General features: G+C 35.2%; 1 protein-coding gene across 4 annotated transcripts in view; it reads left to right on the forward strand.

Annotated features, from left to right (window-relative positions):
- LOC125663990 (junctophilin-1-like) overlaps positions 1 to 16429 on the forward strand; it is a 58577-nt gene that overhangs the window by 14107 nt on the left and 28041 nt on the right. Inside the window, exon 3 of one of the 4 annotated variants that reach the window (XM_048896482.2) lies at positions 10176 to 10214. The exons of 2 other annotated variants lie outside the window; for them this stretch is intronic. In XM_048896482.2, the coding sequence (XP_048752439.2) occupies positions 10176 to 10214 (39 nt within the window). Of the gene's footprint in view, positions 1 to 10175; positions 10215 to 15271; positions 15339 to 16429 lie in introns of those variants that run through there. One more of the 4 variants, XM_048896484.2, reaches the window with a different exon arrangement.

Raw genomic sequence — 16429 nt, forward strand, 5'->3', positions numbered from 1 at the left:
TATTGTTGTGTGCCACTATCAAAGATATATTGATGAAAACTCCAGATTTGGCACCCAAAATGGCAGATTATGTTGGCTAATACTTCAATTTCATATGCCTCCCCCCTTCGAAAATCCTGGATCCGCCACTGGTATTTTTATTATCATCCCTGCAACATAACAAATGAATAAAATCAGTCATGCATGATAAAATCTAAAAATTAGATGCAACTTTAAATTAAAATATGGTCTTACAATCCCATTCACCAATCGCATATAGAAGTCACACATTCCAGCGAAAATATCAGCGTTTTGTTCTACGGGAGGTAAACGGAGTGCGACCCACCGTGGGTTTCCGACGATGCCCCTTATAAAACCTTCTATTTACAGCGCAGCTTAATCTGCGCACGGTTTTAAAAGATCTTATATCACTGTAATTTTGCTTTGTCTCGTCTCAAAATTCTAATTCTAAAAAAATCCCAGCATACTGTAAATGTGGTTATTTACGCTGGGGGTTAAGTACGCGTTTTTCCACGTCCAACATTACGCGTGAGGTAAAAATATGCGATAACTGAATATAATACATCATATATTTATAACTATACACGTGTGGGAAATGTACGCGCTTATTACGTGATCGCATAATTTGTGTAAACTCCCCCCACGCATAAATAATTACTTTTACAGTATTGTCCTATTATACTTGAGTCCAAACATACCTTCAAACATTCATTAACTGCGAACTGAGAATTTACAGCCTTAAATGATTGAAGGTGACGCGGACGTAGCCATATTAGGTAGCACCTTTATATTTTCATACTTCTCACAAAAGTTATTTATGATTAGACAATATGTTATAACCCTAAGCTAATGTCATTCAGATGGCTCCCAGAGAGCTACGGATCAATATCAAGATTCAAACTACGTTATGATGGAGAGACATTTAAAGTTCATAAACTTTTGTGTCTTAAAATTCCAATATTGTTATAATGTCAACACATGTAAAAACAATCTATGTCAAACAAGTTGTTCAGAGGCGATCAATGTGTCTTGACCCCAAACCAGTGTCATTAACCGAAAGTCAAGGTCACTGTGTTAAAAAGTTCAAAATATTTCACTGTGTGATAGAAATACAACTGAAGGTCATACTTAGCAATAGGAGTTGCTAATGACCAGACAATGACGAAGATCTTGTCAAGATCTAACTACCTGGTGATTTAAAAAAAAAAAAGGCATTGACTGTGTCATGACTTTGAATAGAAGTCATTTGAACCAATATGAAATCAGAAATATTTGATTATCATATTTATTTTTCTGAACTAAACCTCGACAGCATCCAGTTCAGAACTAACAGATACACTCAACAAACAACACCCCTAATTAGACGCTTGTTGTGTGATAGTGAGGTATAGTCAGTTGACAGTTAAGGCCCATGTGTCACTTGTAAAATGAATAGTTTATTTTACCAATCCAGCTGATTTATTTCCAATCCAAACACATAGGTCGTTAATTCATTGGAATACGATAAGTAGTCGGAGGATATGGAATGCATGGTACATGTAGTATATGTGCACTAATTGCAAATCTAAGGTAACGGAGTACGTTTTATACTTAAAAAAAGGAGATGTCTCTTTAAGACTTCCGTAATGTTCATATGAAAATAAGACTTGTTACTCTTAGTTTTTCAAAGAAAAATGCAAAAAATGCCGAAAACGCTTATGTTTTCGATAGTTTTCGTTGCATACTTGCTGAAGAGTTAATTAAGAGACTAACAATGCGTTAGCTGATGTGCTGAAGATGACTCATGCAAGACAATGCTTTCTACATTTAGCAATACACACAGAAGCAATTTGCACTGATCGCAACAGAATATGTAATACCTTTATTATATCATCTAGATCACAAGGTGTATACGTTTTTACGCCGTAAAAAGAATTATGGGGCACTAAATCATAAGGGCTCTTAATTATGTCACTATCGTGGGACCCTGCCTTAATGTCTCTCATTTCATAATTAAACTAAGTTACCCTTCTAAAAGCGTTTACTTGTTCAAGTGGTTAAAGTCAACAAAGGTGGATCCAGTTCGCACTAAACATGAACAGATTCGTAAAACTTGTCATTGATAGAGAGAAAAATGAAATATTTGCAGTTTCTCTGAAAAATGGTTTGTACGAATGAATGTGCGATCGAATCGTAGTGCTGTACCATCGTCAGAATATGGTGTTTTTAACGGAACGGGCATACCACATTATTTGCACATCATGACACTTTCACTGGCATGAAATAATCAACAAAGCGAAGCATGTGAAACATTTCTTTGGGATGAGTAAATTCATTTTGCACATGGTGCATTATTGATATTTTCCACACCTCATGCAGTTAAGACGTCTGTGCCAGCATTTGTTTATTATTAGGTTTACAAACTCTTGTAACAAAAAATATTATTTTCAAAAGAAAAAAATAAAGAGCATTTTTCTTTCGATAACACATTTGTGTATGAACCATGACTAGGAATCTATATCTGATGAATGAAAAAAAATCCATTTTTTTTAAATTTTACTATCGTGGACTAATTTATTTACTAAAAATATTAGCTTATGTCTGCCAAATACAATCAATGTGATCATGATTAGGGTTTCAATGCAGTGACAATGAATAAGCAGGCCTTCAAATCAAAATCCCGTGGACTCTGATGATGTCTGTGTTCTTAAACTTAGAATTATAAAATCAAGCAAAACACTTGTCTTATTGTGGAGGCAGGGAAAAAAAGTCCATAGATAAAACGGACGCGTCTTGGATGAATATTGTTTAGTTCATCATTAGAGAGAGAGAGAGCTGTGGCATTTGTGTAATCTATGAGTTTTACAATATAAAAAGTGTATAGCAGATTATCACTATCGTACTCATACAGGCAATGTGTGATGTTGTACAATATGTTGTGTACTTTTAGAGCATTTGCATGCGATCATTCCTGAACTTCTTCAATATCAAATATGATGAAATCCTTGGGGTTTCAGTTAAACTCACCCATGGAAAGGGGTTAGATGTGGGTTTTTTTTTTTTTTTTTATTTCTATGGGTAAATAAATCACGCACTATTTGTACGTTGGAGGAAATATATATATATATATATATATATATATATATCGATTCTGACAGTTTTTGGATACACGAATTATCACGTTCTGAATATATGAATAAGTTTAAACAGCCCCAAAATAGACCGTTATTTTTTAAAAAGCAGAACAACTGCACACACTCCATACACGTGTACGACATTCATCAAACAGGACTAAGAGTAGAAAGTTCAATTTTCAGTACCTTACGTATTATCTACCTTGGGATTGATAGTAATGTTACAACCCTGTCTCTGCGCATGTATTCATTTATAAGTGATCACGTGAGAATTCCAATTACTATCAGTATTTAATTTTTTTTTTTATATACATGCATGTACATTGTTGGGCAACATAGTATGTTGCGCGATTCTCATGAAGTGAATTTTAAGCATTGCTTCTTTTGATTTAAAAAAAAACAACAACTATAAACGTAGATAGATAATTACATGTATTGAGGCATTATGACCGTTGAAAAGTGTTTGCAACGAAAATATTTGTCAACTTGTTCTACAAACCTCAATATAATTCATCTGTCAAAATGACTTCCAAAATTATCCATTGAAGTTTATAGTCATAAGATATTTCATCTGTATGGTGGCTGATTTGTGCCACTTTACAATTTGTCGTCTTTTCGTTATTTCGAGGCGAAAAGACGACAAAACGATGATTAGCGACCTTTCGCCCCGAAATAACGAAAAATAGAAAAGACGACAAAAGAAAAGTCGAAAAGACGACAGTTAAAACCTGCAAATTAGCGACCTAATTTGTCGTCTTTTCGCTTGGCGTTTTGTCGTCTTTTCGAGGCGAAAAGACGACAAAACGAGAAGTCGACAAAACGATAATTAGCGACTTTTCGCCTCGAAATAACGAGAAGACCCCAAAATACAGATTTTCCCGTCATTTTGCTATCTGATTTTCTAGGAATTCAATATGAAATTTGCTGTGTTTTCGATAATTATTAATTACATTTACAAATAGGAAACATCTAAAATTAAATTATAGTTTTTATATGTACTTGTATTCTACTGAAGACATCCTTTTTTGTAAGTATTCTACTGAAGAAATCCTGTTTTTGTAAATGTTATAGCAGACATGTTGAATTGGAGGTTGGGGTGGGCAGGGCCCTTGTCTCTCCCCTTTTTACAATCTACTTTCCCCGTTATTTTTACATACAAATCTCATATTTTCTCCATGTAAAGTTCGATTGATTGATGATATAATATTTACAAAAAGAAAGATGTCTTCAGTAGAATACAAGTGCATAAGAACTATAATTTGATTTTATGTGTTTCCTTTTTGTAAATGTAATTAACAATTATAGAAAACTCAGCATATTTCATGTTGAATTGCTAGAATTAACTCGCTAATTTGTGGGTTTTGTTTGTCGTCTTTTCGACTTTTCGTTAGTTCGAGGCGAAAAGTCGCTAATTATCGTTTTGTCGACAAATTGTAAAGTGGCACAAATCAGCCACCATACGTGTACATCTATGCAAAGTACTATTGTAATGGTTTCCAACGCGTCGTTCTGTTGCGCTAGCGTTCTGTACACCTTGATGCATTTACATGCAGTAGGAGTGTCTATCAATGACGTCAAAGTTTGCGCCCAGTGTTACTTTGTATCAATAAGTTACTGGAGATAATTGTAAAAGTGAAATATGACGGCTTCACGTGTTTGTCATACTTGGAATTCAGTATTTTACAATTTGACAACCACCATGTATCTTGAATTTTTATCATAACAATAAAAGAAAAAGGAGAAGGCTTATATAGGCATTGCCTGCTGCCTAATCCTTACTATGTTATTCATAATAAAATACTGTTAAAAAAAAACCCAACCCAAAACCCCCCCAAAAAACCAAAAACCACGAACATGCATTATACATGTATTTACATTATGGCAATCGCATGTATAGTATTTGTCATACTGTATATTGCGATTTTTTAAACCAAATTTCATGGCATATAATAAATATTTTGTATGTGTGCTACTTGCGGACATGTTCAACGAACAATGTTGAAACTACAGTGTTCTATTTGCTAATTTACAATATGTCAATTACATGTATGTAAATTTTATATTTACCACCACTCTGTGAATATATGACAGTAACATCATGGGAAATGCGATAAAAATATTGATTTCCTAGAATTTTGTTAGACAGTCTAGAGGTTTAGACCCAATTTACACTGAATTTACAATATAATGCATTCGATTTACGCAGCATGTGCTATGATACGCACATTGTTGTTCATCAAGAGACTGCGTTGTTATACTTTTGAGCTAAGGAGGTAAATTGAAACTTCTTCGGCAACAGATGCATGCGATATTGTTTGTCTGTAAAATGATGCATCGCACCACTAAACCCATCTGTTTTATGCCAACTTGCTTAAATTCACTAATGAATGAACTGAAAGTCGTGTGTTGTTCGCTGTTGGTTTCTTCACTTCAGGGATTTTTTTCACCGCTCTTAACACGCCCATGCAGCGAATAGGCCAGTGAAAAATTGACCGAACTAGCATTCTTTTAGCTAGCGGTAATACGACATTTTCTGAAGAACCAATTAACCTGTCCATTTTGTCTTGAAACAAAATCTTTCTTTTCTTTATGAGTAGTTTTCAAAAGTGATAGACGCTATTGGGTAGTAGAACATCGAGTTCCTAGTAGAATACATCAAAACTGTTCGTGACCAAAACAATATCATAAGGACTTAAATCTCACACCTAAACTTGTTTAAAGACAAAATCTTATATTCTTAAACCAGGTTAAATTATTCCTTGCTATCTCATGAAACATTTTTTTTGTTATCTCAAATAGCACCGCATTTTGCTTCGTGTCTGCTTGTGTACGCACTCATATAAAGGTGTAACGAGGGAACTGACCTGCAGAATAATGGGTTCGTTTACGTTACCAAATGCTCGACTCCACCTGGTGAATAAATATTCCTACATATTCTCCGGTAAATAAGAGTCAGCATTTTCTATAGTTTCGTAGCAAATGCAGTGTACACGAAATAGGGTTGCCGTCAAAGCAATTACTGCGAACAAGAGTGATGTACAAGGTCAAGAGAAAAATGTTGCAAGCGGCCGTCCGTTGGCATTGCTAATTGTACTCAGGTGAGGCGACAGACAATATGCTACACGATGCCAAGCGTTATAGTTCACCATGTGTTGTCTCTCGTTAGGACACGAAGTTGGACAACTAGAACCGTTCCGACCTATTCCTAGACTCCTCTGACTCGTATCCCGTTTTTGAGTTGTGACACGCGGGGGTAAGAGTCAGATGAACGTATACTGCTACTCGTTACTCTATTCATTATTTTGTATTCCATCAGAAAATTTCGCAAGTGTTAGCGCTGAGACGGTGTACATCGATAGAAAAAGATTTATCCTGTCCAATCTGTGTGTAGAGTTTATTATAATATATGCCCTGATACAACGTGACAGTATTGAGCATTTAATGCTAAACTATTCATAGGTATGAAGCATTATACTGTAATTCAAATAAAATAGCAGTTACTTGAAATGTATTCACATGATTTAAAATGCTGATGTTAACAAAGCGAATACGTATAACTTGAGATCAAGTATTACACCAAGGGCCGCCGCTTCTCTGCCATTATTGCACAAAAACATTTAAGTTGTATGTACTCTTTGCATGATATCTATCTAACAGAACATAAATGAGAGGATAGTCAATAATCTGTCACAATAAATGCTAGACAAGACTAATGCTTAGCGCGCTCTTGTAAGACAAGGCACGCAACGACAGTATCTCTAAACGCCGGAGCTGTTCGCTTTGCTACGAGTGCCGGAATATCATATGACTTTGGTATGATAAAGATTCTGTCGCCGTACACAACAGAAATCGATATTTTGTCATGACCTGTAAAAATACAGAGAAAAATAGAACACTGGTGTCATTATGCCATGGTTAGCTACATTCTCGTAGTCGTTATTAGGAACATGGGGATACTTATTAGAGCCGTGGGAAGACTTATAAAGGAATGTGTTTGATTTTTACCGTTTTAAGAAACATTAGTATAGCTGAATAGTGTCAACTGTTAAGTATTTGTAAAATTTGGATAGCAAAATGACAAATTGTTCTCCATGAATATAGGTATTCAATTACCCATTCCGTTATTCTTCATGACCTAAAATTCATTTTGACGTGTGTCATTGATCTTTCAAAAGAAAACAAATCAAGATCATGAGTGGAAATTCTGCAAAACAACCCTTCTGATTAGGTTCTTTGAAATGTGTAGTATACCCAAATTTTAATCTCTCAGAGGTTACTTTTCTATAAGATCAGTATGACCAATGACCATTATCTGACCCTTTGGTTTATCTTCATCTAGTTTATCTAACGTCTGCTCATTGTCTGTCTGGACTTTGTATATTATCTGCCAATGAACGCGTGCTCTGAAACACTAAGTCGTGCGAACTCTCAGAATCAGATTTGCTGATTGCAGTTGTGTAAAGATAACCTTGTTGTTAGTGGAACCAGATGAAGAGAATGTGTTTTAATATATGCATTAATTGATAATTTTCACAGCACAGATCGTATATCGTTTTCACTTTCAGTACTTCGTCTGTCCACTATAAAAGTCATACATATTCTCAGGGTTCCGCCTAAACCAAATACGATATCTAAACCCTCTTCAATATGTCAGTATTATCACTTGTTTTCATTTCATCAATACAAAACCAACGACTAACTATTTTGATTCCAATGTTGTAGCTTATGATAATTGAAATTTATGTCCAAACAATACCCAAATATCAAAAACATGATATAGAGGTTTCAAGACCAACAGCAATCGAACTCGTTTGAACACTGCCATTTTGCTCAAATAAAAATGTCTATACCATCACGTAGAAATGCTCTACAATGATGAAATTTTAGGTATTGTTTTAAACTTTCTGTCTAGAAAAACCTCTCCGTTTCAGAGAAATTTTGGAATTGTATAGGTATCATTTTTATTTATTAAAAGCTACAACATTGGTGTTGAGCCGGTTGATTGCTGTTTTGTGTGCATCGAATAAAGACAAACATTGTGTATGAAAAGGTAAAGGTAAAGAACAGTGATCGATCTCATGAATCGTAAAAAGAATGCAAAATTGAGAGCTGGACAAACACAGACTCCTTGAGACACCAGAGTTGGGATTCACAAAAAATCTTACAATTAAGATGAAAATTTTCGAACATTAACATTCCTTTAGAATTCTTCATTCATATATTTCTGAATGAGCAAACCTTAAGTATATGCATAGGTGAAAAACTTGGCATTCTTACTCAGGGCATATTTGCACTCAATGGAGTATAAGGAAAATACATTTTTTTTTTTTAAATTTTAGTCGTAATATTTTTTGTGAAAATGGCCACTGATGCCTAAGAGGAGTAAGCATCCCCTGTCGACCGGTCACACCCGCCGTGAGCCCCATAGCTTGATTAGGTAAACGGACTAATCCGTAGTCAAAATCAGAATGTAAAGAACGACTTAACATTTGTTATGAAACACGTCAGACAGCATTCAGCGTAATGACAGGTTGGATTTGAAGATTAGATAATTATAACGACCATATAGAATGTACGAAATGCTGACTTTAAACGAAACTGTTGAAACATCTGTAATATAAACTTATTTGTTAGTGTCCTACCTCAATTAAAAATTTATAATAAGCACAACATGCTTTCGCGGATCGAATCAGTTTTGAGGCAAACACCATATGCAAGTGATAATGGAATATTGCTACATACAGTGTACATGTAAATATGGGAAGTTGGAATATTGCTACATACAGTTTACATGTAAATATGGGAAGTTGACAATGGAAAAGCTGTAGTGGTCCAATTTGTTATAAAGCTGAGATATTAGTTTGCCGTTGACGTCCATGTTTAATAAAAATTTTCGAATGGAAGACTTTGGTGTCTTTTATTTCGAGCTAACTGGGATATATCGAATCGACATATGAATGAAAGTCATTACTGTTAGTAGAGAAAACACCCTCATGTATCTAAATGTCGAATTGAAGGCCATAACAAGATTTTTTTCTTCTCATGTAAAAGCTTTCAACACGCAATGCTGACATGATGTTGGGGGTTGGAAATTGGTTTGCAACACTGTAGACGAAATCAAACCAGTTCAACTTAAAGGAAACCATAAACATATACACAATGGTTTTTCTGTTTACAGTGTTTCAAAAATAAGATGTGTTAATGAGGGTGTTATATAATCAACGGCAACATTGCGATTTTGCGACATCCGAACTTTGCGTTTTGCGACATCCTGATATATCACTGAAGGTGACATGTCTCTCAATATACGGCGAAATGGCTAGCATCAAAACCCTGTTAGTCGTACTAACTTCTCACAATACTAATAGCTGCACTGTGTTCTTATTTACTTCAATTTATGCATGTCGAACATATCAATGTAATATTACAGACTATCCCAATCCATTACATCCAATCTTTCGCCATCTTCAATTTGGCGCAGACATCAAATTACATTGATCATATTCTTGAGGAATGACAACATACTTGTATTTGGAGGGTTTATAGCTCAGAAGCTGGCATGGCTTTCGTATCCTTGGTTGCATAAGCTGTGTAGATCACATTTTATAGAATTGACATATGCTGTGCACTTTATCATGGCGAACTAAAACGTTTGGGTGTGTTTAAAGTTACAACAAGGAGATCTTTGAAAGGGATTATATTTTAAGATATGAAACGCTAGAACAACAAATTTGATTACTTTGTCCGTACGTTTAGTTCAGGTCTATTTCACGAAAATATCAATATTTATGATTGTATACCGATTTTCATTGGTTTTCCTAAATGTTCAACTTGCAACGGAATATCATTTCTTTAACAGAAAGTCATACATGTGCTGTATTGACATTACACCAAAACGTCTAATACAAAGAAAACAAAGACAACCAATGAAAATCGTTCTCGCTCTGTAAAGCAGTGTGAAATTTTCACGGACAAGTTCTTTACAGTAAATTCTAGATATGATTTTATGTGATTCTTTCTAAAATAAAAGCTATGCTAAAATGTCTTTTTTGTTCCTTTCAGAAGTCAATCTCGGCTCTTCTGAACAGCAATTCGCCTTAGGTTAGTTCATATGCTTATTATCCGCTTGATTAACAAATACCAAAGTTTTACTAACGAAGCTCTTGTCTCATTGCAAACTACTACGCAACATTTACTGCAATTTTAACTAAAGTCGTGTTCATTTACTAAACCCATGAATGAAAGTGGTAAACCCTCGTTAACTTAAGGAACAAAGACACTCCTTTTGTTAAGGAGGATATGCTCTTCGGCCCGATGGAATTATTTAATGTGGTATATATTGGATTTAGATCATGGCAATCAACTGCAAAATATTTAACAAGTGTTGTGATATTCTTATATGATTGCTAAATAACTGAATGAAACTTTTATTGCCAATGCATGGGGAATGAGGGGTGAAGTAAAACATCTTCTAAATGGAGGTTGTTACAGACAGTGGCTTGATTTACTTGTTCCATTTGTAACAAAAAATATCCGAATCCATCACAGACAGTTTGATGATGCATGCGTCCGTGAAGAACTCTTTTTTGTAAACGAGAGCTAGAGCAGCTATTTTTCAAACAGTTTCCAAAGATATTAACCACCGGAAATGTATATGATGTGGATCAGGAGAGAGAGAGAGAGAGAGAGAGAGAGAGAGAGAGAGAGAGAGAGAGAGAGAGAGAAACTGCACTTTAACAGCTTATGTACAACAATATCATGTATAGTTTTGAGTTTTCCGTAAAGAAAACAAGCATTAAGTGCGGAGGAAGCCGATTCACATACATTGTAGCACTGATGCTGGCGGATTAACTTGGATTTTGGCGTTTTGTACATTGTAACTCACAGTAATAAACTGTCAGAGTTAAAGTATATTGACAGATACTAGAAATCTGTCGAGAACTATGAAAAATCCGTACGAAAAACAATAATTTTTATTTTTAGAAATGTCACAATATGTAATATAAATACAAGGTGAAATTACAAGCTGTCATTAAACCCCTGGTGTTTGCATGTAAAACTTATACGGTACCAATTTTGATGAATATTCATTGAAGGCTATCATCACATTTCATCTTGTTATTTGAAATTGTACTTGTCACAAGAGAAAGGTCAACTGCAACATGTGAAGAAGTCTGATGGTGAATATCCTCAGAGGCTACTGTATTCCATGAAAGATCTATCACTGTAGAATATATATTTGTTACTAGGAATTAACTTGGTCACTTATATAGATTATTTAAGTCTGCTGTAGCATGTAATGCAAGTTTTATTGTATCCACACATTGGTATGCAAACAAGTTTCATCACTGTAGAACATACAATCTACAGAACTCGGTCACTCATCTGGAAGATATAGGTCAGTTGTATCTTTTCAGGTATAATTCTTGTCTGTTTCATTAACCTTTACAGTGGCTTGTTTGTGCCAGTGGCTTGTTTGTTTTGTGTCCTATTTTGGATTGAAAACCGCGGCAGAACGAAAAGACGATACAACCACTTCCGAATAACGAAAACACGACAGAACAAAAATACGACAGAATTTAGGCGAAACAACGACAAATTCAACTTACAATTCAACTACCCAGTTTTGCATTCTTTTCGCCACAATAATTTGCGATTTTCTGGTCGTCTTTTCGCTCCAGTAATCTGCAACTTTTCGTCCTACTTATTTCCGACATATTAAAAGTCGTCTTTTCGCTCCAGTTATCTGCAAATGTTTTGTCATCTTTTCGCTCTGCTGATTTGCGACATATTAAAAGTCGCATTTTCGCCCCGTAAATTTGCAACCTCAGCTCTTAAATACTTTTTATACCCCCTGCAACAAGTTGTGTGTGTGTGTGTGTGGGGGGGGGGGGGGGGTATACTGGAATCGGGTTGTCCGTCTGTCTGTCCGTCCGTCCGTCCGTCTGTAGACGCAATGGTTTCCGGGCTCTAAAGCATTATCCTTTCCACTTACCGTCACCATATCATATATATGGACTACCCATGGGATGAAGATGTTCCCTATCGATTTTGGGGTCAAAAGGTCAAAGGTCAAGCGCACTGGACATCGAAGTAGCAATATGGTTTCCGGGCTCTAAAGCGTTATCCTTTCCACCTACCGTCACCATATCATACATATGGACTACCCATGGGATGAAGATATTCCCTATCGATTTTGGGGTCAAAAGGTCAAAGGTCACGCGCACTGGACATCGAAGTAGCAATATGGTTTCCATTTAAATTCTTTAACGGCTTTTTTCATCGCAAGGAGATGCTGTGTTCCTAGATAATCCATTTCTCCCTACAAACGAGAATACCCAAGGTTTGTCATGCCATTTGTTTTTACAATCAGAAAAGAGGTAGTTTATACCTATTACCAACATACCAACACCCTTTGGGAGATTGGGGTAAGCAGGAGGTATTCTTAGTGAGCATTGCTCACTCACAGTACCTCTTGTTATTTTTGTATTCTTCCTACAAATCGATATAACTATAACTATATATATATATATATATATATATATATATATATATATATATATATGACATGGTTGGGGTCTACTCGGTACCTTATCATCAACTTAGACTACAACTGTCATTTAGTCTAGCAAAGTGAAACACTGGTCTATGTAGCACCCTGTTGCCTAGAGAAGGTACGTGTATTTCCCTTTAGCTCTAAAACTACTGATGGTCCCACAGCATTGAAATCTCGTAAACATGAATATAGGTGTATGTTGCGGTCTGGCGTTCAGAAACCGTAGCTATATTGACTTTTTTGCACCGGATTCCGTCCAAAGACTCAATGTACCACTCACCTAAGTGTTATACATGTATATCCTAGTTTGGGTACCATCTTCCGACTTACAGTTCTATCAACCAGACTCATAAAGTTCAGTAAGGGTCTTTTGGGCACCTGGTGCCCCAAAATAGTTACTTATTTGCCCCTTTCTGCCGTTAGAAGTCGACATAAAGTTTTGTGTGTTAAAGTTTCCCCAAAAACATTTCCGAGTTTATTGTAGACTTTGATTAATTTGCAATTGAATACCTGATACCGTAAAATGTTTAGAGGTGAAAATACGACAAATTAGCGAGGCAAGGCGAGATAAGAGGGAACATAAAGATGGCAGAGTTAGGTCGTTAAAGTTGTTTTTATCGCTTTTGTTCGGTCCTGTTTTCGTTATGTCGGGGCGAAAAGACAACCGAATGCTAACTGTTGTTCTCTTGTCTTTTCATTCTTTTGTCTTTTTGTCCCGAAATAACGAAAAAAAAAAAAAATTGGCGTAAACAGCCAGCCTAATTCTAGGACTTCCACAATATGCATATACAGTAGTTACTTGGAATTGAACTTGCCTTAAAAAACTAAACATTGTCACTCACCTGGACAATATACGTCATTTTCAACATCTGAAATCTTATTGCACATCTATACAACTAATTTATCACAAAGTCAGAATCCTAAACTTTGTTCACACGCTTGGGACGTAAATTCCAAACGTTACTCCTCATATACCAAATCACATAAACGTTACTCCTCATATACCAAATCACATAAACGTTACCGCTCATATACCCACATACCCAATCACGTAAACGTTACCGCTCATATAGCAAATCACATAAACGTTACCCATATACCAAATCACATAAACGTTACCGCTCATATACCAAATCACATAAACGTTACCGTTCATATACCAATCACATAAACGTTACTCAGATACCAAATCACATAAACGTTACTGCTCATATACCAAATCACATAAACGTTACTCCTCATATACCAAATCACATAAACGTTACCGCTCATATATCAAATCACATAAACGTTACTCCTCATATACCAAATCACACAAACATTACTGCTCATATACCAAATCACATAAACGTTACTCCTCATATATCAAATCACATAAACGTTACCGTTCATATACCAAATCACATAAACGTTACCCACATACCCAATCACGTAAACGTTACCGCTCATATACCAAATCACATAAACGTTACCGCTCATATACCAAATCACATAAACGTTACCGCTCATATACCAATTCACATAAATGTTACCCATATACCCAATCACATAAATGTTACCACTCATATACCAAATCACATAAACGTTACCGCTCATATACTAAATCACATAAATGTTACCCATATACCTAATCACATAAACGTTACTCCTCATATACCAAATCACATCAACGTTACCGCTTATATACCAAATCACACAAACATTACTGCTCATATACCAAATCACATAAACGTTACCGCTCATATACCAAATCACACAAACGTTACCGGTCATATACCAAATCACACAAACGTTACCGCTCATATACCAAATCACACAAACGTTACCGCTCATATACCAAATCACATGCAAAAAATGCTACCGCTTAAAATGTAAGAGGGTCCGATGACTAGAAAGTATGACAATTAAAGGAAGTTTGGGTCATTTGATTCTTTGAAAGCTGGTGAGATTTAATCGTAAGGCTTCGTGTTTCTTATCAAGCGGTGCACATTCTGTTTAACCCGTAGTTCCACAATTATATAGCTGTCTTAAGGAAATTCATTTGAGGTGTTGAATAAAACAGTCCAATGCATTGGTATTTCTATAATTAGGATTGCATACTTTGGATTTCTTTCGTTGATGATTCTGCTCTATCTACATAAAACTAGAGTGGTAACTAATGCGGCTATGTATAGGTCCGTATTTAGCACTCACCCATAAAAACAACCCATTGGTGTGTTATAAATAGGTCTGCCGAACACAGGCCTGAAATAAATTTCTTCGATTATTGAATAATGAATATAAAAATCTTTGATTAGTAAATCAGTGTTTCGTGACCTGATGTTAATGTAAACAGAATAGAAGGTGTACACCTATCAATAATGTTTTTCAATTGTATAATAAGTTTATTTTATATTTTTGTGAGTTCTTTGATAGGTTTGGGTTTAAAGGCTGAAATCAGTTCTATTTCAAGTTAACACATATTCACCACAATAATCTTTCTTTCTCGTTGTATCCTTTTCGCATGATTTTTCGGATTAGGTACACAATAAAGATTATGTTTGTTTTAAAGCTGTATTTTTTCGATAAGAAGGTTTGCTTTGCTTAATCTGTTTCTATGATTAATTCTTGTCTTTTCATGCCAACTTATCCAGGATCACCAACAAAACCTGGTAAAGTTTACATATCTGGTGAGTCACGTGACCATGGTTCGACATATTTTATCTACTTTTATTCATCACAAAAACAACGTTGATATGCTTTTAATATTGTCTGTGATTCTGTTTCACATTTTTCTAGTAAACCACAGATAGACTATAAAAAGACAAAATTTTAAAACAATCCACAGAATGAAATTGATGTGTGTGGAGTTTTTTCTTTTTAATTTTTGAAACGTTATTTCCGTTTGCACATGCCTTGTTTCATTAAATGGTGTCATGTGATTTGTTTATGTAATTCAGTGCTTCTTACATAATACTATTTTTTATATACATAACATTTACTTGCATAGATTCTTTATAAAAATAGTTTTCTCCAATTTCACATGATTATGCGTTGATGATTTGGAATTGGTTTTTAATCTTAATCTGCAACTCTACGTGATTACAAATAGATTAGTACAAAGTACAGCATGGATAGTAGCATTGACTGTACTGCAGTTGACATTTGTATGCCAATATTTGTTCAATTACGGTCGTGAAACAATATCACGTGTTACTTTTTCATCATCAGTGCGTCAGTTAGCATTTTAAGCACAAAAGGCCTTTGAACAGGAAGTCTCATGCTGTATACCCATGATTTATAGATCTCTCTCTCTCTCTCTCTCTCTCTCTCTCTCTCTCTCTCTCTCTCTCTCTCTCTCTCGCCCTACCACCGTTTATTATTAAGTTTCTCTCCAGTTACATGCAGCGAACCAACAAATCTTACAACTTGTTCTCATTAACCCTATTTCTCTGACACTGGCAAGGTAATTACAGGGTTTTTTAACGAACGTGATTTTTTTCTGCGAATCTTGCAAAAGTTGAAAACCTCTGAAGCAATGTTATTGTCTTAAAACTCATTAATAATTATAAAGATCAAAATAGTTTAAATCCTAATAGAATCTTTAAACCATTCTCTCATTCTTTTTAAAAAGGTGATTCCGAGTTCAACCCAGACCTCTGCTCGTTGTCTTTATCTTTCAGTTTTCTTTTATGCAATCTTGCAATAAACAGTTTGAAAAAAAAGTCAATGGAATGCTTTGGAACAATTTTATCTGATGTCAATGGAATGCTCCGGTACA

Source organism: Ostrea edulis, chromosome 1, assembly GCF_947568905.1.
Source record: "Ostrea edulis chromosome 1, xbOstEdul1.1, whole genome shotgun sequence".
Classification (NCBI taxonomy): Eukaryota; Metazoa; Mollusca; class Bivalvia; order Ostreida; family Ostreidae; genus Ostrea; species Ostrea edulis.